Below are 24021 nucleotides of genomic sequence, written 5' to 3'. Positions count from 1 at the left end.
CACTGAAAACATACTGTAAGTGACATTTTTCATCACCCGCTGATTCCTTTCACTTATTTCCTTGGTTGCTATTATTAGTGGCATCGGTTCTCAACCTGTGGGTCGCGACCCCTTTGGCGGTCGAACGACCCTTTCACAGGGGTCGCCTAAGACCGTCCTGCATAGCAGATATTTACATGACGATTCATCACAGTAGCAACATGACAGTGATGAAGTAGCAACGAAAATAATGTTATGGTTGGGTCACCACATGAGGAACCACTGGTCTAAAGGGTCAGAAAACAGATAAAATAAAGGTTGGAAAAGGAAGTCCTATTTTCTTCAAAGAAGCCTCCTCTCAAACAGGTAACATTGGAGTTATTACGCAACACTAGACTTTTAGCCATTAAAAAACAACAATACTTTAACCTGAAGTCTTTCGTGACTTTGAATATGGGGTACTTCGGAATGTAGCTGTCAGAAGCCCCATCACTATGAATCGGAAATAGGACTAGTGGGAACTCCATGAAAGAGGGAGCTTTTTATCTCTATACCAATAGCGATCTTAACTCTCCACGAAAGGGCAAGAAGGAGAGAGGCGGCCATTCCCCTGGGTCCCCTGGAACAGTGCTTGGGCTTTCTGTGTCTCACTTCTCCTTGCTCTGAAGTCAGAGTCAGACCAACTTCCTCAGCAGCTAGTTGCTTCATCGTTCCTCACTGTCATCGTACAAGATTGTTGAGAAAATTAGACAGGGAGCCCACTTGTTGAAACTCCCATCAGTTGTCTTACGGGAGGATATACGTAGTATTGTATTTTCATGAAAAGCTATAGGTGTTTCCATTTCTAGGGGCATATGTTTTGGTTTCGCTACTCATTGGCGTCTATCAAGGACAGGGGCTGGAACTTACTTGTGTGTCCAGCACAGTTCCTGGCACAATGTGATGAATTAATTTTTCATCTTTAATAACCGAGCCTTTGGAAAACGTTAGCAATTAGGTTTCCAGAATTGTCTAAGTGAATGACAGTGAGATGGTGAATTTTCTTAAGAGTCTTGATGATGTCTCAGAAGCCTGACTTCTTAAAAAGTATTCCTAAAATAACGCTGAGGACAGTTTCAGCATGAGAATTCTAAAAGTGCTCGGGGAGATGGGGCACCTTTGTTACTCACATGGAGATTCCCAAGGTGGTTACCTGGAAGGGCAATACTGATTTGAACTTCTCAGAGGGATGTGTGTGTTGAAAACTCACTCTGTTTCACTTTGGAGTCACAGAAGAATAGAGCCGATTACTAGCCGTATGTCCTTGGGGGGAAAAATTACTTCTCTGCGCCTCAGTTTTCTGAAAAATGGGGATGATGATGATAATAAGTAACACCTGTTGTATAAAATCGGGCTGAGGAGTAAAGAAATTCATATAGGCAGAGGATTCCGAATGGTTCCTGGCAGAAAGCGTTCCATGGAAGTGTTCGTTATTCTTGTTCTGATACGTTTGGGGTTCCACCTTGTGTTTTAGAGTAACGCCCAGCGTTAGCTGCCGGGAGCAAAGCTAATTCTGTCTTTTCCATGTGTGTGTTTTCAAAGGAAAATTACTCACCCAGTTTTGAAGTTTCTGGGCCGGGCCATGTTCTTCTCGATGGGGTTTTCAGTTACTGTGAAGGGGAAGATCGCAAGTCCCGTGGACGCCCCGATTTTTGTCGTGGCCCCCCACTCCACATTCTTCGATGGGATCGCCTGTGTCGCCGCGGGGCTACCTTCCATGGTTTCTCGCAACGAGAATGTGCAGGTGCCTCTGATTGGCAGTAAGTACTTGTCAGGTAACATGGATAAAGGAGTTTCACGTTCGTGCCTTGTGGAAATCACATTTAGCTTACTGGTAGGTTTTTAAGACACTTTAAAATAATGAAATATCTCATATTTCCTTCCTTTTAATGAGGTACGATATCTTAAGAATGACTTTATGAAAAAAGATTAAACTTCCCTCTATATGAACCCTTATAATTCTTTTAAAACCTCACTTTTAGCACTGGACCATCATCTCTTTCTGTTCTTTTTTTAAAAATGTATTTTATTAATTTTTTACAGAGAGGAAGGGAGAGGGATCGAGAGCTAGAAACATCGATGAGAGAGAAACATCGATCAGCTGCCTCCTGCACACTCCCTACTGGGGATGTACCCGCAACCAAGTACATGCCCTTGACCGAAATCGAACCCGGGACTCTTGAGTCTGAAGGCCGACGTGCTATCCACTGAGCCAAACCGGCTAGGGCTCTTTCTGTTCTTATATATAAAAGGCCAGTTTTTCAAATACCAAACATGCTTGATTTTTTTTTTTTTTGAGAGAGAGAATTTAACCACAGAATTTGTGGAAGTGCCCGATGCATGCTACTTCATGAATTTCTCTTCAGGCATTAGGCTGATGAACACACTACATTCTTTTTTGTCCTAACTCTGCTTTTTTCATTTCCCCCAAACCTCCATGAGGGACCCATGTGTAAATCTCTGAAAATTATGATGTGGAACAGTAAGTGCTTCTTGCCGTAAAAAATAATGAAGCAAGCGAAATGTTTTTCCCACCCGATGCTTGCGTCCCTCCCTAGGGGAATGGTCTCCAAGTAACTGCTCCCTGTGGTCCCAAGGTCATTGCAAGCATCACACGACGAGAGCGCGAGTGTGAAAGTTGCCCGATGCGGCCTTGGCACCTGCGGGAATACTAGTCATTCATTTGGCTACGAACACTCTCTTTTTCAGCGTAACTCCCTGCTTTGTGTAACAGGCACTTTCCTGAAAAGTCGCATAGCAATGGATTTTTGGTAAATTGAGATTGACTTTGCATGTGCTAGGAAGGTAGGCATTTAAAAGATTGTTGTGCTGGAAATTTTAGTAAAATGAATAATAATTGCTTTGGACTCCTGTGTACTTTGAATTCACATAACCAGTTTTCGGGATGTCCCTAAAATAAAATCAGACAATCTTGACATTTCAAAAGTTTAATGTCAATTGAGGAAGAAGACCTGCAGGGAACAAATTGCATTTGCTGTTTTTCATATTCCTGCTGCTGCTGTCTGTGAAGTCAAATGAAATATTTTTAGCTAGAAATTTCCACCTCTCCTTTTAAAACCGGAAGCTGAGTTCTAATAAACTTTGAATTAGAGGGTGTGTGTTTTTTTTTTTTTTAAAGTTGTTTTCTTTTATTTGCTTTCATTTTAATTTCCATACAGTTTGTTTAATGATTTACCCAGTGTTATCATGTTGGTAGCGTTAGCCAAAAAAAAAAAAAAAAAAGGCTTGGTTGTAAATTTTCTTTGTTTTAAAGGACTGTTACGGGCTCTGCAGCCAGTGTTGGTATCCCGCGTAGACCCGGATTCCCGAAAAAACACAATAAATGAAATCATAAGGCGAGCAACCTCAGGAGGGGAATGGCCCCAGGTAAAACACAGGCGATGTTGACGTGAATACATTGAGAATTGAATCTGAGAAGTCCCCTTCCCCATGAGATACTCAGGGAATTAAATGTATCATTTTTTTTTTTTATTCTCTGAACTCTTTGAACCAGTTTTAACTTTGTGTTATAAAAAGTAGACTCCCTACCTCTGAATTTATTTTCCTTCGTAAAGACGAGATGCTAACGCTCTGTTGTACTCAACAGTATGGCGGGCTTATACTAAAAAAGTAGTTAAGATCTTGACTCTTATCTGAAGTATATTTGGATAGAGCTTTTCAGTTCAGGGGGGCATGTCAGAATCACCTGTAGCAGCTTTTCACACTTGACCATCTCATCACCCCCTTCCACTGGAATGAGTGCCTATTGAAGGTGAGGGAGGGGCAGCACTGATGGGAGAAAGAAAGCCCCATGGGTGATGCTGGTAAGTATTTCTCTACCTTAGCCCAGGTGAAAGCAGGTGGTTGCTAGCAGAACTAATGGCCCCGCAGTGATCTGGCCATCCCTGACGATGTGTAGATGTTAGAGTACCCAGAAGAGCATGGCCCACTGAGAGGCTGTAGAAACCAAGGCATGTGAGGAATCTATATATATAAAAGCCTAAGCAACCATTACGACCAAATGACCAAACGACCAACTGGTCAACCCGTCACTATGACACGCACTGACCACCAGGGGGCAGACGCTCAATGCAGGAGCTGCCCCCTAGTGGTCAGTGCTCTCCCACAGCTAACCTCCCGTGGCAGGCCAACCTCCTGGGGTCCCTCCACCCTGGCCGGCTGGCCCTGATTGCACCGATAGGGACTAGGCAAGACAGCCCCGATTGACCCTGATCACTGGTCAGGCTGAGGGACCCCACCGGTGCACAAATGTGTGCACCGGGCTTCTAGTGGTTTAATAAAAGTGAATGGGGAGAAGTGGCATTTGGAATAAGGCTTCCATTTTTCCTTTTTGGACCCAAAAATAGATCTAGGACTGGTAGGTGAAAGTTAACACGTAGGTAGATTTCCACTCATTTTGCTCAACTCAAGGAACCTTTTGAGCTCGGCGTGTCAGCATTTTGAAAAACCCTAACTTAACTCTGGTGCCGTGTCACACATAGAAATTTTTTGATATTTGCAACCACAGTAAAACAAAGACTTATATTTTTGATATTTATTTTATATATTTAAATGCCATTTAACAAAGAAAAATCAACCAAAAAAATGAGTTCACGTGTCACCTCTGACACGCATGTCATAGGTTCGCCATCACTGGCCTACATGTTGCCCTTGACCGTGACTTAGGTCTACATCATCTTCCCAATCTGTTCGGATCCCTAAGTATCACCAAGAAACATTTGCTAAGTGTATATTCTAGTCAAAGCTTTAATCCACAGTATTTTTCTAATTTCTTACTGGTCAGACTACATACCAAATGCCTGTCATCTGACTCTGGCTTTCATTAGAATCAAGGGTTAGCCTTTGATTTCGTCTCTGTTTTATAAGAATTGGAAGCTATCTGTGAAGTATGTGAGAAAGTGAATGATGAGCTAATCAATTAATTAGACTGAAATATTAAATCTATTCCTTTTCTTCCAAGATACTAGTTTTCCCAGAAGGTACTTGTACTAATCGCTCCTGTTTGATTACTTTTAAACCAGGTGAGATCAATTAAATTATGTATTGTGACAAAGTCGTATGGACGATTTCTCGAATGATTTGATAGTGATGCACAACATAGCGCGTTGGTTTGCTCTGAGCGTTGCTTCTTTTCCGGCAAAAAGTTCTTAATGTTACGAAGCCACAGAATGCACTTCTTTACTTTCTCTTTTGGTATCATAACCCCCGCTTCCTGGGAGAGAGAGAGAGAGAGAGAAAGTGTGTGTGTGTGTGTGTGTGTGTGTGTGTGTGTGTGTGTGTACGCGCCCTCGTGCGCTCAACCTACTGGTGGATTTTCCTTTTTTCTCCAAGGACTTGGTCACAGGCACCCAGGGTCCTGTGTCATCAAGTGGAAACCTATTTCGATGATCATTATCATGCCTTCTAAGGCTCGTTTAATTTTTTTTAATATTATCAAGCCACGAGTTTCATAGTAATGTGTAATTTTACAGCACTTGGCAATACTTTAAAACGTTCCTGTATTGGCCGCCAGAATGCTCACAGCCAACGTTAAAACCCCCTGTTGTCCACTGTGGTAGTTCTGGCTTCAAGCATCTGGTTTCGTTTCGATTTTCTTACTTCCTCTCTGCCTTGATTTTTGCCATGACTTCGAAAAAGAAAGTCCCTGTCGAATCATAGGTATTTGGAAAATGAAAGCAGATGGGGATGTAAGTAAGTGAATATTTCAAGTGACGGACCCAACATTTAATGTTTTGCTTACATAATTCTGCATTTTCAAAATCTCGCCTTTGGGTAAACACGAGGGATTTACCGGCATTTAGCAAATAGTTTCTTATGTGTGCTCTGAGGGCAGTTCCCGTGTGTCATTTCTGACTAAATTTTTTTCTCTGTTGTAAAACCTGCACCCACACAAAGCCTTGGTAATAAGATTTCATCCTGGTCGTAGGCGCCTTCATCCCGGCGGTGCCCGTGCAGCCAATCCTCCTCCGATACCCCAACAAGCTGGTAAGCACCCTGTGTCCCTCTGGGGAGGCTCTCAGGCACCCCACCAGCACAGGCGCCCCAGGCCCCTCCCGGTCATTCGAACGAAGGTCAGGAGAGATGAGTGGTGGGAGCAGAGGGCCAGTCTCGTTGCCCTTGGCTTTGAAGCGTTGCCCAGACAGACCTGTGTTTGCTGATGCCAGGACCGCATTCTGGTTTTGCTACGACGAAGCCACATGCGGACGCCCCCTCGGCTTCTGCTCTGCTGTCACTGTGACGTACGGTGCGCCCTCGGGCTCAGGGTCTCCTTAGAGAACTCGCATCCATTTGTGCTTTTCGTGAAGCCGCGAAGGAAACTTCCCCGGAGTCACTGGCCGTGGCTGGTGGGCGAGGATCGAAGAGGCAGGGTAAGGGTGGGGTAGGCTTGGCGTTTAATTACGGGCTCCGGACTTACTGTCTGTGTGACCCCAGGCAAGGAGCTTCAATCAGAAAATATTTTAAAAGGACCTAAAGTCCGCCAGAAAGTCCCCAGTTGGCTCAGGAAATGGTCACTTCTGCTCCCGGCGGGCACCTGGTTGTCTTCTGGGCATGGGTTGTGCCACCGTTCCCCTAAGCCCAGGTTTTCGGAGGATGTTTGGGGGCTGGGAGGACTTTCATTTACCAGGGAATTGCCATAAAAAGGCAAGATGTAGTCGCCGTTAGTGAAGATGGGGAGTTCTCGATCAAGTCAACTTTCTATTCAGTGGCTGGTTTCGCCACCATGGATGTCTAGTTAAAATGACAATCTATCCAACTTTTACTCATTGTATTTCTGACTATGGGTTTGCATTTTTCATTTATTCAAGTTCCTTCACTTTGCATTACTTTATTTATTTAAAAAATATATATATTTTTTTATTTCAGAGAGGAAGGAAGAGGGAAAGAGAGATAGAAACATCAATGATGACAAAGAATCATTAATCGGCTGCCTCCTGCACGCCCCCTACTGGGGATTGAGCCCGCAACCCGGGCATGTGCTCTTGACCAGAATCGAACCTGGGACCCTGTAGTCCACAGGCCGATGCTCTATCCACTGAGCCAAACTGGCTAAGGCACTTTACATTACTTTAAAGTTTTCTCCCAAATTATTCGCTCTCTCTCTTTAGAAAAACTGATGTTTTTTGGGTTTTGTAAGCAAATTCATTATCCAGAGATGTTCCTATTCAGAGGAAAATAGCTAAGCACACATGGTAGATTTTTTTAAAAGTCAGAGCAACTGAGTTCCATAAAAAGGTGGTTACGTAAAGGAGACGGATCTTGGCTATGTAGATATATAATCCAGGAATGCATGGTTCTGTCCACTGTTGTTTAACAATAACAGCATGCTGGTTCTATTTTCCAACATAATGCTTCTCATTTAGAGAGAGCATGCTTACCCGGATTGAAATAAGGTTTCTGTTTCATTTGGTATTCTCCGAACTAACAGCTTAAATACTCTTGTTGTTGTAGGATACTGTGACGTGGACATGGCAAGGACATACATTGTAAGTGGCTCATCTCTGTTACTTATATACATTTCATTCTAGAGAGGAAAAAGAAAGATTTTTTTTTAAAGACTTGCTTTTGTGAAAGTAAAGATTTCTAATCAGATCCTTAAATTTTGTAGCTGACACGTCTCCATAGAGAGCATCCCTCTCCTGCCCATTAACCCCGTGGCCCCATGTACAGAATTCCTGCCTTGTCATGTTGTAATGGGTCTTCAGGGATTAACCACCACCACTTGGCAACATCCCAGCGACCTAGTTTGCATCCTCTGTAGCTTTAATTCTGTGGTTTCCTTTTCATTGCCGACTCAGCACTACCTAACGTCTTTCTTGTTATTTTACCATATATATTTGGGCTTAAGCAGTCCGGAGTAATGCAGTCCTATGGCCTAAAGCCGTGGTCGGCAAACTGCGGCTCACGAGCCACACGCGGCTCTTTGGCCCCTTGAGTGTGGCTCTTCCTAAGCCTGAGGAGTACCCTAATTAAGTTAATAACAACGTACCTGCCTATATAGTTTAAGTTTAAAAAATTTGGCTCTCAAAAGAAATTTCAATCGTTGTACTGTTGATATTTGGCTCTGTTGACTAGTGAGTTTGCTGACCACTGGCCTAAAGTGTAAGCTGAGAAAAGAGCTAACCAAGCTTGCAGTTCCGTTCTGGATAGGAAAAGCGTAGGGCTCAGCAGTTTCTGAAAACCCTTCAGAGAGGAGAGGAATGCACTTTCACTCTTAACCAAGCCGGAGTGAAACGGGCCTTTAAATAGGACGGAACCTGTAGAGCAGGGATCCTCAAACTTTTTTAACGGGGAGCCAGTTCACTGTCCCTCAGACCGTAGGAGGACCGGACTATAGTTTAAAAAAAAACTATGAACAGATTCCTATGCACACTGCACATATCTTATTTTGAAGTAAAAAAACAAAACGGGAACAAATACAATATTTGTATTTGCATGTGGCCCGCGGGCCGTAGTTTGAGGACCCCTGCTGTAGAGCCTCCGTCCGCGGCCTGTTTATGTTTCGGTGGGAAACCTGTCAAACGCCTGGATTGGAGGGCTTTGCCAGGGGTTTTCCGGTCATGCCTTTGATACCGTTATGCACAGAATTCAAGGACCATTGTTGGTGGACAGGTGACAACCACGTGGAAATATTGAAAAGGAAATCATTTGCTTTCAAAGTATACTATGGGCTCCCCCCTTTGACTAACCTTTTTAGACAATCACAACAAATTCTGAAAGTCAGATATTGCTACACTTTCTCTCTCCAATTTGTGCGTGTGAATTGCTTTGAAATAATAAATTTAAGTCAGAAATTGTAACGGATGAACCAGTTGCACCTGTTACTGCTGATCAACATGTCAGACGGGTATGATCCTCTTACACTGCAGTCCTTGAAGCAAGGTCAACTGCACCCAACATAAAGAGCAGAAATCGCAAAGGGCATCTAGACATCATGTTACCGCTCACCTTCAGGAAATCGGTGCACTCATTTGGCTAGAATAAAACTTTCATGGCGCTACTGGTTGTGAGTAACTGGTGTTCAGCTTTTTGACGGGGGAAACTTAGGAGAAACAATTAGTACGAGAGCATTTTAGAGAAAGAGGTGCCTAAAAATTGGCTGGAGAGTGTATCTTTATATCCTAACATGGGCCATCCTTGGAGCCTTCACACGCTGACTTCCTTAAGGAGCTGGTGAGTTTGGGTTCACTGTTCAGTCAATATGATTTTTTTTTTTTTGTCCAGGTAGATATGAAGGTCAAACAAGGGAAAACTTTTCTGGAAGGGGGGAAGGGGCTAGAAAATAGAAGATTTTTAGTTCATCGAGCCTTCTAACCTGGGAAGTGTATGGTAAAGGGGAAATGGAAATAGGAGAGAGAATTCGGAAAAGAAAGAGGGAAAACAGATGGTCAGAATGAAAAATGTCTTAGGACTTAGCAACCAATACAGAGCCTCCAAAAGCCACCCCTCTGTGTGTCCACACGCCCCATTGCACTCACTTGTGGGAACGCTCATGCCCACCTCTGTCCTCTGGCCCGGCTCCTGGTGTGTTCAGCTGTGTGTCTGTTCCTGCTAAGTCAGCTTTCTCCATCGCCCTTGCTCCATGCGCTACTCAGGACACGGGTTCTAAGAAATTCTACCCCCAAGCAGATACCCAGGAGAGGACTCATGAATTTGGGGAATAAACTGAGAGAAAGAGCAGCCACGGAAAAGCGGATCTGTGTCCGCCCAAGACGTGTTGTTTGCTTTGTGTGTAATGAGAATTGTAGGTGTGGTTCTATTTATTTATTTTTTTTTACAGCATTTAGAATTATCTCTTCAAATCACTGACTTCCAAAGCTCAATTAAACAATTAAAGAATAATTACGGCAGACAATATGGGTTGACTTTGTTTGCTTGCGGTTGACAGTGAGATATTTTCTTCCCCCTGTAGATGGAAGATTTGAGAACTGATACTTAGGTTAACTATTTACAATTAATTATGAAATTGGTCTACGGCCATACCACCCTGAACGCGCCCGATCTCGTCTAATTATGAAATTGGTCGATCTATTTTTCTAAATTCTCTCTTTAAATTCCTTGTTTAAATGCCTCAAATTTTTGTCTTAAGTCTCTTCAAGTAATTTTTTACAATTAAATCATATGTTATCTGCTTTAACAGTAAAACAAAAAGGTTGGTTGGTTGGTTGGTTGTTTTCACAAACACGTAATCTGATCCACTCGGCCAGATTAAAATCCCATAGAACTCTTGTCTGGAGAGTCTGTATGTATACTAGAAAGCTTCAAGTTGGAACAACTATTTCAAAAATTATTTTTCGAGGGTTGATTGTAACCACCTCATGGAAGCCTTTGTCTAGCTTTACCATGAAATTTGAGACTTTTCAGAAAATTCCCCCACAGTGAAAACATTTATTAGTAACTGAGACAATGATGATGCAGTTTCTGCTTGTAAGAAAGGCCGACTGATTTTGTTTTCTAAGTATCAGAAAAGAGTTTAATAATGTTCTACTCCAGAGTGATCCTGTAAACACATTTATGAACCTTAAAAAACTTGGCCTTGGGTAGTTTCTCCAGGGACATAGGCTTTTGAATCCGAGTTGTCAAGGAGATTTCAAAGTTGGGGTTCAGTCTGCTGAGCTGCAGCTCTGACTCACAAATACATACATGGTATTTCATGTAGTGATTGAACTTGTGCTTTTTCAATATTTTTATTGATTTCAGAGAGGAAGGGAGAGGGAGAGAGAAACATCAATGATGAGAGAGAATCATGGATCAGCTGCCTCCTGCACACCCCCTACTGGGGATCGTGCCTGCAACCTGGGCATGTGCCCTGACCAAGAATCAAACTGTGACCTTCTGGTTCATAGGTAGATACTCAACCACTGAGCCACACCAGCCAGGCAGTGATTGAACTTTTGAATGCCAAGAATAATCTGAGTGTAAGGAGTGTTACAGCTGCCATGGGGCATTTATAAGCCCAAAATATGTATGATGTTTGGCCTGGGTGCTCTGTGTGCGGAAGGGGGTTGTTGGGTAATATTCAACGATCCTTGTCTCACCGTGTAAAGGGAACTTCTCTTTTTCCTCTTCAGCTTTCAGCTGTGTGTGCTCACCTTCTGCCAGCCCTACACGAGGGTGGAAGTTGAGGTAAGTCATTCAAAACGTGGCCATGGAACTTGAGATTTGGCCTTTCCTTTTATTTTGAACTAGAGGCCCGGTGCATGAAATTTGTGCACAGGTAGGGTCCCCAGGCCTGGCTGGCAATCAGGGCCAATCTGTGGGGCGATCTGGGGGCAGCTCCTGCATGGAGCATCTGCCCCCTGTGGTCAGTGCACGTCATAGCGACCGGTTGTTCCACCGTTTGGTCTATTTGCATATTAGGCTTTTATATAGGATTCCTTGTCTGCAGAGAACAGATACACAAAGGCCGGAAGTTAAACCCACCATCTTTCAAATGAGCCCTGTGTACAAATTGTGTATCTAAACCCAGGCGATCAGGTGTAGCCCTTAGCGTTGGATCAGGAAACACCTCTAACTCCTGGGAACCTCCAAGGCGTAACCAGCCTGGCTGGCCAGATGCGCACCCCCCATTTCTACGTCTGTATTCCTTTCAACGCCGACCTCTGCCAAGTTGAATGCTAACCCTTCACGTCCCAACCTCAGGAGCCACAGAGGCCGAGAGCCCCACAGCTCCTTGAGGAGTAGCGGGCTCTGGGAGCCTGAGAGGTGCTGCATGGGTCGTGGGAGAGGCACGCGGTCCGGAGCCCAGGGAGAGCCTGAGGCAGTTGTGTCTGGGAGGCGGCCCGTATCATCATTCACAGGACAGTCTTTGGGTTGGAGTTGCGGTGGCAGACGGGAGTGGGGGAGTAATGAGATCATTCTGAAAATCTGACCACATTTTTTAGATTCCGGGTTGTTCCCAGAAGTATTCTTAGTGATGTGGGATGGACCCCTGAATTCAGAATCTACTTGGGTTTACGGATGCTTTCAGGTAGCCTGTGAAGAGAGAGGGTCAGATATATACCTACCTATCTATACTAGACCTCCAGCAGGCCTAGCAACAGACGTGGAAATGCATGTAGGACTGCACTTTTTTATAGAGCCCATGTGTCAGTGGTCAAATTGTGTTACGACAGAGGTATGCACATTTCTCATTCTACTGCCCTGACCACTGTTACACATTTCCTTTCTGTCTCATGTCTGGCTTTCTCTCTCTCTTCTTTTCTCTCTTTCTTTTCTTTCTTTCTGCTCCTTCCTTTCCTCGCTCCTTTCCCCCTTATCTCTCTCCCTCCCTCCTCTCTTCCTGTCCATCCCTCCTCTCTCTTCCTCTCTCTCTTTGAGTTACAATATTTGCATTCTCCAACCGGTTCTCGGACCTGTTTGACCTGTTTGGACAGTATTTTCTAACAAAAAAAAAAGAATATATTCTTTGTCCAACAACTTCACAAATAAAAACGGCTTTCGACCATTAGAAATACCTGAGTCAGCAGGGATTTGGTGTATGAGGATTGTGGTGCAAGGCACAAAGACGGGGAACCTACGGATTTCCGATTTAGAATTCTCGTTTTAGTTATATGTATTTTAGATCTGCGATGCCTTTCAACCAGGGGACCCCTAACAGCTATATGACTGGGTGTTTTTATTCCCCAACGTTTAGCTGTAACTGAGCACCCCCACACCCTGGCTCAGGGCTCTCCGGGCCAAGCCCGGTCTCGGAGGTGCCAGCTGGCGCCACCCCACATGTAGCTTTGTTAGAAGTCTCGGCTCACTTAGCTGGGCCAGTTCCAGTTGTCTTGGCTGTTCAGAGACACGCTCCTCTCCCGTTCCTTTAAGATTGATGGGGATCTTACGTATTATTTTTGACAGGCGTTTTTAGAACTTCTTAACTACCAATCAGGTAAACCTAATTCAGGATGTATCTATCCCTCAAGAAGAGGACATTCGCCTAGCCTGTGTTGCTCAGTGGTTGAGCATCAACCCAGGAGCCAAGAGGTCACCAGATTTCATTTCAGTGCCATCAGGAGCCACCAGAATGTGGCCGAGCAAATTACTTAAACCTCTCCCGGCTGTGTGCTCCCTGGTAAAATGGGAGTAACAGGTATTTTATAGGGTCGTTAGGACTTCATGAGGGTTACTTATGCGCTGGCACATGGCTGGGGTTCGGGGAGCATTCACCTTTATTTCCCTGAGCACGTAGATTGCTCCGTTCTTTCTAAAAGGAAGCGGCAGGTGCTGTTCACAAGCACCTTCCTCGTTGCATTTTCTCTTGGAAACCTGGAGAGAAGAATTGCGGAGGAACCAGCACCGCCCATTTGTGAGGATGGAGTCCCTAAGGTTATTTTCTGCTCCTCGGAAAAGGACACGTTTGTGTGAAATCCTCATTCATCCATCTCTCTCTCTCTCTCTCTGTCTTGTAATCATCGACTTGGGAGGGAGGAATGTGCCGGGTGTGGCCGGGAAGCAGTGAGTGAACCGGTTCTGCGAGGACCGAGTGTTCATAGAAGGCCTGGCTGCGGGTGGCAGGTGGGGGCCGTGAATTACAGGCCGAGCAACTGGACGACATCTGGTGCAGCCTAAGGCCCAGGCGGAGGTGGGAGGCCCCGGGACCAAAGGCGCGACAAGAGGTGTTGGTGTGGGAAATACGTCCTTCCCTGGGACAGGCGGTGCCTTCAGCAGGGTGGCCTCGGAGGGAAGGGAGCCGCGGAGTCTGGCCCAGGTGAATGGAAAGGGAATTCAAGTTCCCAGGGCTGTCATAGGGATGGAGGGACTCCCCTCTCCCGCCTGGGTGCCCTAACTGGGTCTGTGAAATAACCTGGCATCAGGTAGGTTACCGGGGGAAAGTATGCACATATATTCAGTCTGTAATATGTGCACAAGGCGTCACAGGGAATAAAAAACGGAATACCTGAGAACAGCGGTGGGATTTTTGAGAGCTCATCTTCCATCTGCATAGACGAAGGGGAGGGAGGAGGCAGGCCACGCAGGGGAGAGCGGATGGCTTTTAGGAAAGGCAGATGGGCCCTCGGAAGCATAGATGAGAGATGGGCGAGTGTATGATGGAGTCAGCCGGGGGGGTGGGGGGGTGACGCCGACCTCTAGTCTCCCCTCCTCTGAGGGGGCCAGGCTCCCTGTGCGATGAATCTTTGCGGGAGGGGATTTGTGACAGTTGACTTCTTATTGGGGGATCTGTCTTCGGGGGGGGGGGGGCCAGTGCAGAGGAAGCCTCGCCCCTATCTGTGCTGCTTTCCCAGTGGCCTGAGCTGCAGAGAGTCAACTCGCCCAAGTGGCATATGTTGGGGTGGCCTTCACGGTCGTCCCTCTGAAGTGGAACGTGAAATGCCTTCGCGGCGAAACGCGGACTTGCAACCCGAGAAGCAGAGCCTGCGTTGAAACAGTTAGACGCGAGGGCAGCCGATCAGAGCGGGCCTGGCCGGGAAGGGACATGCCGTCCAAGCTACGCAACCCGATCCTCGCCCATCACGTGGACACGGAGGAAATAGACTCGGGCCTGGGACAACATGCTTGGGCCCACCTCCAACAACAAAGGGAGAGCTTCAGCAAAAGGAAAACGGACCGGGAATTCTTTTTCTACTTTGAGGCAGGATGGCCACCTCGGGAACATAGCAGAGTTTTCAAGCAGCTGTGAGGACCCTGTGGAAGTTGACGTGGATTTGTCGTAGCCTCAACCCATAAAGTTTTTCTGGTTTTTAAAAATATGTTTTTATTGATTTCAGAGGAAAAGAGGGAGAGAGGGAGAGAAACATCAATGATGAGAGAGCATCATGGATCGGCTGCCTCCTGCACGCACCCTACTTGGGATGGAGCCCGCAACCCAGGCACGTGCCCCGATGGGGAATCGAACCATGACCTCCTGGTTCACGGGTTGACGCTCAACCACGGAGCCACACCTGCCGGGCATAAGGGTTTTCTTTAGCCTCCCTCAGGGGTCTCTACAGGAGTGAGAGGGAGGGATCAGGAGACAGGTGACCACGGATGTGTGACTGGCACCGTGGGTGTGGCAGTGAGAGAGCCTCGGTGAGAGAGAGGCCATGTGGACATGTCTGACTCCCCAAGACCAGGGCCGCCAGGCAGACAGAGGCTGCAGGAGGGGCAGATAAAGAGGGACGAGCTGGTCCTGAGAGTGACCGGGAGGCGCTCACGCTCTAGGCAGGACCCAGTTAGGGGAGAAGTAAACACTCCTAGGCCACGAGGGAAAACTCTGGCCGGGAGCTTGTCCGAGGAGGAGATAGATGCGAGTCACAGGTTCACGTCCACGGCTGAAATAGAGCTGAGGAGGATCTCTGTGGCCCGGTGAAGAGGCTGTGAAGTCCAGATGGCAGATGGGCCATCAGCGTGGCTACGGGGAGGTGACGAGAGAAGGTGAAGGTGAAGGGAAGACTTGGGGTCAGGAAGCCACGGGGTATTTAGACGTGTCTCAGGGGACAGTGATGGATCATAGCCTTTTGGGTGCATCTTCCTTCCCAAGGATAGGGTGTGTTCACACGGTGAGCCGCATGCAAAATGGAAGTGTGAGCTAGAGGGCAAGGTCTAGGCCGAGGAGAGGCGACTTTTAATTAGAATTTCCATTGAGTTGCTTCTCAGGAGGCCTGCGGCCCATGAGGGTCACATCTAGACTTTTCATTACTTTTTGCTCTCCGTGGATAAGTTTGATCCTCAAGCACAGAAGGCCACGTCCATATGAGAGTTACTAGAACTCATCTTATGGAAAATACTATCGGCAATCAAAGACCCAAAGCCACAGCTCATTGTATTGTGTTTGGTTAACAATGAAGCTGCCATTTATGTTTCCTGGGTTTCAGCATATGCTACAAAGCAAATATATTCTATGTCAGTGATCCTTTGACTTAAAAGAAACAACACAAAACGAAGAACCATAGGGCAATATAAAGCTTGAAATTATACTGTTTTGTTAGAGGTTTTATGAACATTGATTTTGAAGCACTGTTTTCTTCCTTGGATTGCATTCTAAGCAAATAGTAGGGATTTTTACCGGAGCAGGCTGAAGGGAATTTTTAGAAATACTTGTTTGCAGACTTTGGTGCTCTGGATATATAAGTGATGTGGGGACCTCTGGTGGCTTAGTTTATTTTTCCATCTTAAATAACTGGATACGAAACAGGAAGCTAGACACAGGAGTCCAGTTGGAAAGGATGTTGGAGATCTCGTAGTCAAACCTTTCACTTCACAGGAGATGAGGTTAATAGAATGAACGAGCGAAGTGAAATGATATGTAGCAGGTTATCCTGTCATTCCTATCCACTTTAGCTGAGAAATTTCCCTTGCACCCAAGCTGTCCTCTGCACCCCACTCCCTCTGTTCATGGTCTCACCGCCTCTTGCAGGTTGATGCCTGGGGTTCCCCCTGCTCTTAGCTTCTTCCTCTTTGGCGTATCCGTTCCCTTCCACCGGAGGCACTGCTCAGACACTCGGACCTGCTCATGCCACTCCCTTGCTCAAACTCCTTCTCCGAGTCCCCATTGCCCACAGGCTTCTTGTCATGACACTCAAGATGTGAAAACACGTCTGCGTGAGTCCAGAAGAGGTGCTCGTTACACAAACCTTTCTTTTTATTCCCAACGGTGGCCCTGCCACATGCGTGTGGCTTTAGCTCTATTGTTTCACCTCTTCTAGCCACATCCTTCTATCCAGTGGAAATGGTTGAACGTGCCTCAAGGAATTGTTAAGAGAGTTCATGGTCTAAAGACTCCAATAGAAAGTTCTCAGCACATAGTAGGTGCTTAATGGATGGGCTTAGCTCATTGTCATACATTTCTACCCCAGGACAGGGAGAGCTCCGGGAGGGCAGGGACCTCATTGCCACGTCTTCAGGGCGTCGTGCGCGGCCTGGCACGCGGTAGAGGCCTAATGATATTTATTGAATGGAAGTGAGCCGTGGAACCTTGGGCCGGTCATTTGATCTTTGTGGGTCCCAGTTCCTTATGACTGAAATTGGGAGGCTCAGTGACATGAAATAATGCATGAAAAGCACCTAGCACGGTCCCTGGTTCATAGGTATAATTCTGTTGGTGAAATCATGTTTATCCTTTAAAAGCTGAGGCCCACCACCAATCAGCTCTCCGTGAAGCCTGTGTGGCAGCTTTCCCCTGCCCACTCCTGGCCAAATTCCTCACTTCCTATTGCTCACCCTCCTTTAGGAAAGATGGTTTCATGGGGAAAACAAGGGTCTTAGAATCGGACCGACCTTGGCCTGAGTCCTGGCCATGAGACCTGTTTTACTTTCAATAAGTTAGTGAAGCTTTTCAGCACTGTCTGAAATTGGGGGTCAGGGTCGTGATCCTGAGCATGTGCTGTGTTGGCCTACCCTATAAAAATTTCTGTTTTCTGTAGAACTCGAATAGGGTCCTGTTGATCTTGCCTGATGTGTCGTAGGTGCTCAAAATATATGTTGTGACATAAGTACGGCACCAAAACCTTGCTGACCTTAGAACACGATTCATAAACACAAGGACAGTACCAATGAGGCATTACAGAATGTCAGGGATAGAAAAAGGTACATTTAAATGGCCATAAAGCAAAACAGGGTGTTAAGGAAATGCTAGAAAGCCAATAGTAAGGATTTTAAAAAAGCAGATGAAATGACAAAACGTGAAGTTCCATCCATTGATGAAAATATGGCCCTTAGAGGAATGGATGGAGAAGATAAACCATAAAAGACAAAATCATCATCATCATAACCTTCTCACACAAAGGGGAGGGACTGGTAGAAATTGCAGGTCTGAGAAGACCTTAGTGGCTACAGCTCTCCGTCTCCCAGAATTCCAGACACGGGCTCATTTCATCCTCACCACGGCCAGGGAAGTAGGCGATCAGAGCCTGCCTTATAGAATCGAGGGGACCGCTCAGAAAAGGTAAAGGAGGTGCTGGTTAATACACAGGGAGACCCAGAGCTCCTGACCCAAGCTCTGGGTTCCTGCCACCACGTCATGTTACTGATGCGCTCGAAAGGCAGGGTTCATAGGATGATAGGTAATTTATACATTAACTAGAGGCCCGGTGCACGAAATTCGTGCACAGGTAGAATCTCTAGGCCTGACTGGCGATCAGGGCCGATCTGTGGGGCGACTGGCGGGGTGACTGGGGGGCCCCCCGCTGGCACCCACCTTGGCCCACCTGGTGCTGCCTGCTCCCGGCTCCGCCCCCCACCACCGCCACTGGTCGCCTCCCTCTGCAGGGCGACCTGCAGGGCGATCGGGGGGATCCCTACTGGCATCCGCCTTGGCTGGCCTGGGCCCTGCAGGCTGGGGGAAGTTCCTGCGTTGAGCATCTGCCCCCGATGGTCAGTGCACATCATAGTGACCAGTTGTTCTGCCGGTCATTCCACCATTGGGTCAATTTGCATATTAGGCTTTTATTATATAGGATATCATTGGCATTTGATGTCGGAGCCCTGCCAGTTGTTATAAAAAGGTGTGTTTATCTTTCAGTTTATGCCTGTTCAAGCACCAAGTGATGAAGAAAAAAGAGATCCTGTCCTATTTGCTGGTAGAGTCCGGAATTTGATGGCAGAGTGAGTCTCTATGTGTGATTATAATCAGTAGATAGTTTAAACAGAATTGGTAAATGACATTTAACATAGTTTTAAGGATTTGGGTGTTTTCTTCCTAAGATCCTCATCCCCCAATTTATTTTGGTAAGTCAAATCATGTGCTTTCCACAAAATAACCACTTTCCATGCAGACATAAGATTACCGACCTCGACCTTGGGGCCATAGTAAATCTGAACAAGTAGAGAAACTTGCCTCTTTGGCAGTAAAAAGCCAAAGCTACTGTTTAAAACGTGGGGGTTACTTTCCCATTCACTGCTGTTGGTTGACCCATTCAGGCCTAATGGAAAGTCGTTACCTGTTTGAAAACACTGCCTGTCCCTCTGCCTTTGAACGCTTTCAGAGCTCTGGAAATCCCCGTGACCGATCACACCTATGAAGACTGCAGGCTGATGATCTCGGCCGGGCAACTCACCCTGCCTATGGAAGCCGGGCTGGTAGAATTTACCAAAATCAGCCGGAAATTGAAGTAAGCCTATTTTAAAATGACTACGTCTTCATAACAGTGTCCAAAAGAGATGTGAGTTCCTGTGTGTTTATTTTCTCTGGTTTTATGAATGCTTGGCTCTGGTGTTTGTCTTTTTTTGTTTTTAGTATGTTTTATTGGTTTGAGAGAGAGAGAGAGAGAGAGGGAGAGAAACATCGATCAGCTGCCTCCTGCACGCCCCCCACTCCGGATCGAGACTGCAACCTGGGTATGTGCCCTGACCGGGAGTCGAACTGGAGGGCTTTTGGTGCACGGGGCAACACTTAACCAACCAACCAGCCAGGACTCAGCTCTGGTGTTTATTAGGGAAGCCAACCTTATGCATTTATCTCCCCTTTAGTTACATAGATATAGATATAGATATAGATATAGGTATAGGTATAGGTATAGGTATAGGTATAGGTATATAGATATATCTATATCTATATAATATTTTTTATTGGTTTCAGAAAGAGGAAGGCAGAGGGAGAAAGAGATAGAAACATCACTGATGAGAGAGAATCATGGATCGGCTGCCTCCTGCATGCCCCACACTGGGGATGGAGCCCACGACCTGGCATTTGCCCTGAATGGGAATCAAACATGGCCTTTTGGTTCATAGGTCGGTGTTCATCCACTGAACCATGCCAGCTGGGCTCCCCTTTAGTTCATCCAGTTTTCTTTTTTTTAAGAACAGTTATCTCAAAACTATATGTGCTGGTCACAGGAGACCAGGCGATAGTGTGGCTGTGGATAGCTCTGCCTCCCACCTCAGAAAGGGCTGAGTGGTTGAGTGTTTAGTCCATCCTGTTACCTTTGTACCAAAGAGGACAGCATAAGTAGATGATACAGGCCTGGAGTGGCCAGAATTTCTCTTTCAAAATAAGAATTGACCCATAGAGTAGCAATTCTGACCATCACTAAAATGTTTAAATACCCCCAAGATCTATCTTTTTCTTCTAAAAAGGTAAAAACACCCCTTCTGCTTTTATGATCCAGTCTGAACCATTTAGAAACATTCCTTTTGGATGATGTGGTACGAAAGGTGTAGCCCTCCTGCCCCCTGTCTTCTGGTATTCAGTTCATTCCGCTTTTAGCCCCACTGGGGACTCGCAGAATGTATGGATGTCATGGAGCTTGAGCTGCAGAGCCCGTTACTGTATTGAAAATACAGTATCTTCAGCATTTAAGAAATCATATTTTGATAACTGATAGAGCAAATACTATCTCTGTTTTTCAGCTAACCAAATGTTTTGATGTTACGTTCACAATTTGATAAATTTAGATAGTCACTGAAATCGGGTACAGACGAAGTATGTGTTCAGTCAACTGTTTATCAGGTAAAGAAAGGATGTGATGGATCCAATATATGAGAGACTAAACTTTGGGTGGTAAGAATACAACACTATATATATATATATGTGTGTGTGTGTATATATATATATGTGTGTGTATATATATATATATATATATATATATATATATGAGATATATTACAGAAATGTACACTTGAACTTTATATAACCTTATTCACCAAGGTCACCCAAATACATTTAATAAAAGAAGAAAGGACATGATGTCAGTTACAGTGTATTTTCCAGTGTCTATCACCCTAGTTATTATTTTTCATAACTAGGTTTGGAGGAAGTGGGTCTGGTCTAATGAATCTCCGTAGCCCAACATTTTGTGAAATGTGATTTTTTTCAGCCAGAAAGCTCCTTGAAAGAAAAAGCTGTATTTTTTTAACTACTCAGGCAATTCTGTTGACTTACCGAGTAATGTTTAGATTTAAGTGTGATTTCTTATTTTCTTCTCATGAGTCACGTATTATTCTGCTGCATTGCTCTTCTCGGTTACTGTCCTTCCCCTTAGATATTTGGGGGAAATTACAGTCACACTAATATCCTTTAAAAGAATTAGAAGCCCGGACACATGTTCAGTTTGTACTTTTAAACACACATTTTATTCTGTGCCAGTTTAACACTTACCGTGTTTCCCCTAACAAGTGACTTGCCGCTGTTCATAAAAATCTCATGTGGGTTGGGAATTGCTGGTACCATGTTTATTTTATTTTATTTTATTGTGGATTATCTCATTAGCTTCTTTTTTATTTTAACTTAAATTCTTTATTGTTTAAAGTATTACATATGTCTCCTTTTGCCCCCATTGACTTCTCTCTGGTTGTCCCCCCCCCCCGACCCCGCCTGCACATGCCCTCACCCCCTTACTGTCCGTGTCCATGGGCTGTGTATTTCCATGTATCCATGTATTTCTAATTCTCCCTCTAGACTGGATTGGGATGGCATCCGCAAGCACTTGGATGAATATGCGGCTATTGCAAGCTCCTCCAAAGGGGGAAGAATTGGAATCGAAGAGTTTGCGGAGTATTTGAAGCTGCCTGTTTCCGACGTGCTGAGACAGCTGTTTGCACTCTTTGACAGGGTATGTTGAAACGCAGTCTCTGACGTGCAGACGTGCCATGCTCCCGGAGAGCATGCATTAATAGCCCAGGCAAGAAAAACTTGTTAGGTCAGGGTTAGACCCAGCAGGGCTGAGCCCGAGGTTTAATTGCATGGTTTTGTTTTCTAAATCCTAATAATAACAATGCATGTGCCTGTGTTTTGTAACAGGGATGGTAGTGTCTGTATTTGAAACACCAGGCCAGGTATAAATATCATGATCCTATCATCATGTTTGTCATATAGAATTGGGAAGGGTTATGTAACTGGCAAGAATTTTAAAATCTCTTATCAAAACTCGTACATCGATGACCTGGTGGTGCTATTGTATTCTGAAGGTTTCTGGATCCCCCCCCCTCCCCCCCCGCGCAAATATGTGAAAATCAAATTGATTTTATTTTCTAAAATAACATTTTATAACAAAGGGTTCAATGAATGCTTGGCCATTTGCCATAATATTGGGGACACGGTGTTCTGCTTATGAATATGTAAGTACATGAAGTTAGACACCTGAATTGTCAAAAAGTTTCCTTAGAAAAGTGTATCAAGTCCTCTATTTTTTAATTTGTTTTTAGTACGAAAAATTCACCCTGTGGGTTAAGGTTGTATGAGTTCTAACAAATGCATAGAGGCATGTAATACCAGCACGTTCAAGATACACAACAGTTAACAAAAATATTACCTTGTAGCTATTCTTTTGTAGCCAAGCCCTGTCCTGACCTTTAACCCCTGACAACAGAACCTACCCTTTCGAGCCTGGCTTCCCTCACTTAGCCTAATGCGTTTGAGATTCAGCCAGGTTCTTGTATGTATCAACAGTCTGTTTCCTTTCATTGCTGAATAGTATTCCATTGCGTGGACTACGGACGTCCCAGGCTTGGTTTACCCATTTCTCAGCGGAGGAATATTTGGTTTGTTTCTAATTTGGGGCAGTTGCGAATACCACTGCCCTAAGCATTCAGGCATACGTTTTTTGCGCAAATGTAGGTTTTCCTTTCATTTGGGTAAATACTAAGGATTGTGATCTCTTTATTTTCTCTTGTCTGAGAAGGACTTCATTTGGCATTCATCCCTGAAGAGTATTTTTGTTGCGTAAAGAATGCTGAGCCGATAGTTCTTTTCTTTCACCGACTCATTAGCGATGCCCGTGATTTCACTGCCTAACTGGTTGTTCATCACGTTTTGACTTTCCTCACCACGCCTCCTGCTGTGGCGTTTTGCCCAGAGGTAGTTTGCCTTTTGCATTCTGATCAGAGTTTCTAGTTTTAATCAGAAGGCGAGATAGACTTAACCAGGCTCATTCCATCTTGTCTGGCACCAGAAGTCCCAGTTCTCTAGTAACCATTGGGGAAAAAGGTATTTTGCAAAGAAATTATAGCTGGGTGGCAGAAACCAGGACAGGCTTTTAGTCTTTTTTCCCCAGGCCCCCTAAGCTTCCTAATGACTGTCCTCTGTGATGTCATAGATGAACTGTTCTTTAATATCGTGAGGTCAGGCTACCTCCTTCTATAGGCCGTGCCCAGGGCCTCTCTTCTGGGCTTGCTTGCATCACACAAGTAATCTTTCCTTGTCCGTGAAACGTCCAGTCTTCATTACAATTTATAACAGTACTACTACTCCACCACGGCTCTACGGTGTGATGAAGATTTAGGGGGAAGGCCCAGGCGGCGTGGCTCAGTGGTTGAGCGGCGACCTGTGAACCAGGAGGTCACGGTTCGATTCCCAGTCAGGGCACATGCCCAGGTTGCGGGCTCGATCCCCCAGCATGAGGCGTGCAGGAGGCAGCCGATCCATGATTCTCTCTCATCATTGATGTTTCTATCTCTCTTTCCCTCTCCCTTCCTCTCTGAAATTAAGAAAAATATGTTTGTTAAAAGAAAAAGATTTAGGGGAAAAGAGAAGAAAACAATTGGCTCTCGCTGTTCAGGCTGGGAAAACAGGAACTTTACACTCACACTATGACTGATCCTGAGAGATTTATATAGAATGGCTCTAGAAACCATGCACGTACTTTTAAGTAACGTTTCTATAAATAGGACAGGAAGGAAGATGGCAGGGACGTACCAGTCAGGACAGGCGGTGGGGGAGTGGGAAGTGACAGGAAACGGGAACCGAAAGGGAAGTGTAGGCTTTGTGCTCACCAGGATTTCTCATCAAAATTAAAAATCATGTCTATGGAGGTTGCCCTCGCTTTCGGGTGTCATACTGTCATCACTGGCGGTGACGGGGTTGCTGGGACAGCAGTTCTGTCTTTGGATGACGGATGACACCTGCCACCAGCCCCACTGTTGCTGTAGCACTGCCACGTATGGGCAGATTTGGGAGAGGGAAGGGAGGGTGAGCTGAGGATTAAAGTAATCCTAGTTGGCGAGGTTGACTCCCACTGACCTTGAGGATCCAGCCAGCCCTGGGAGTTAGTCAATGTGGTCGATCACATTTCTGTGTCAACTGGCTCCCATATCAGTTATAACCGTGACTTTTTTCTTCACTTCTTG

At 45.4% G+C, this 24021-nt stretch overlaps 1 protein-coding gene across 2 annotated transcripts in view; it reads left to right on the top strand.

Moving 5' to 3' along the window:
• Nucleotides 1-24021, top strand: part of LPCAT2 (lysophosphatidylcholine acyltransferase 2) — a 51974-nt gene that overhangs the window by 5488 nt on the left and 22465 nt on the right. For both annotated transcript variants that reach the window (XM_059668020.1, XM_059668019.1), the window contains exons 3-11: nt 1561-1778; nt 3293-3405; nt 5000-5060; nt 5966-6024; nt 7489-7523; nt 11109-11163; nt 18482-18564; nt 18945-19070; nt 21356-21509. In XM_059668020.1, the coding sequence (XP_059524003.1) occupies nt 1561-1778; nt 3293-3405; nt 5000-5060; nt 5966-6024; nt 7489-7523; nt 11109-11163; nt 18482-18564; nt 18945-19070; nt 21356-21509 (904 nt within the window). The remainder of the gene's footprint in view (nt 1-1560; nt 1779-3292; nt 3406-4999; nt 5061-5965; nt 6025-7488; nt 7524-11108; nt 11164-18481; nt 18565-18944; nt 19071-21355; nt 21510-24021) is intronic.

Source organism: Myotis daubentonii, chromosome 15 (assembly GCF_963259705.1).
Source record: "Myotis daubentonii chromosome 15, mMyoDau2.1, whole genome shotgun sequence".
Lineage (NCBI taxonomy): Eukaryota > Metazoa > Chordata > Mammalia > Chiroptera > Vespertilionidae > Myotis > Myotis daubentonii.
This window is presented reverse-complemented; position numbering and strand designations above follow the sequence as displayed.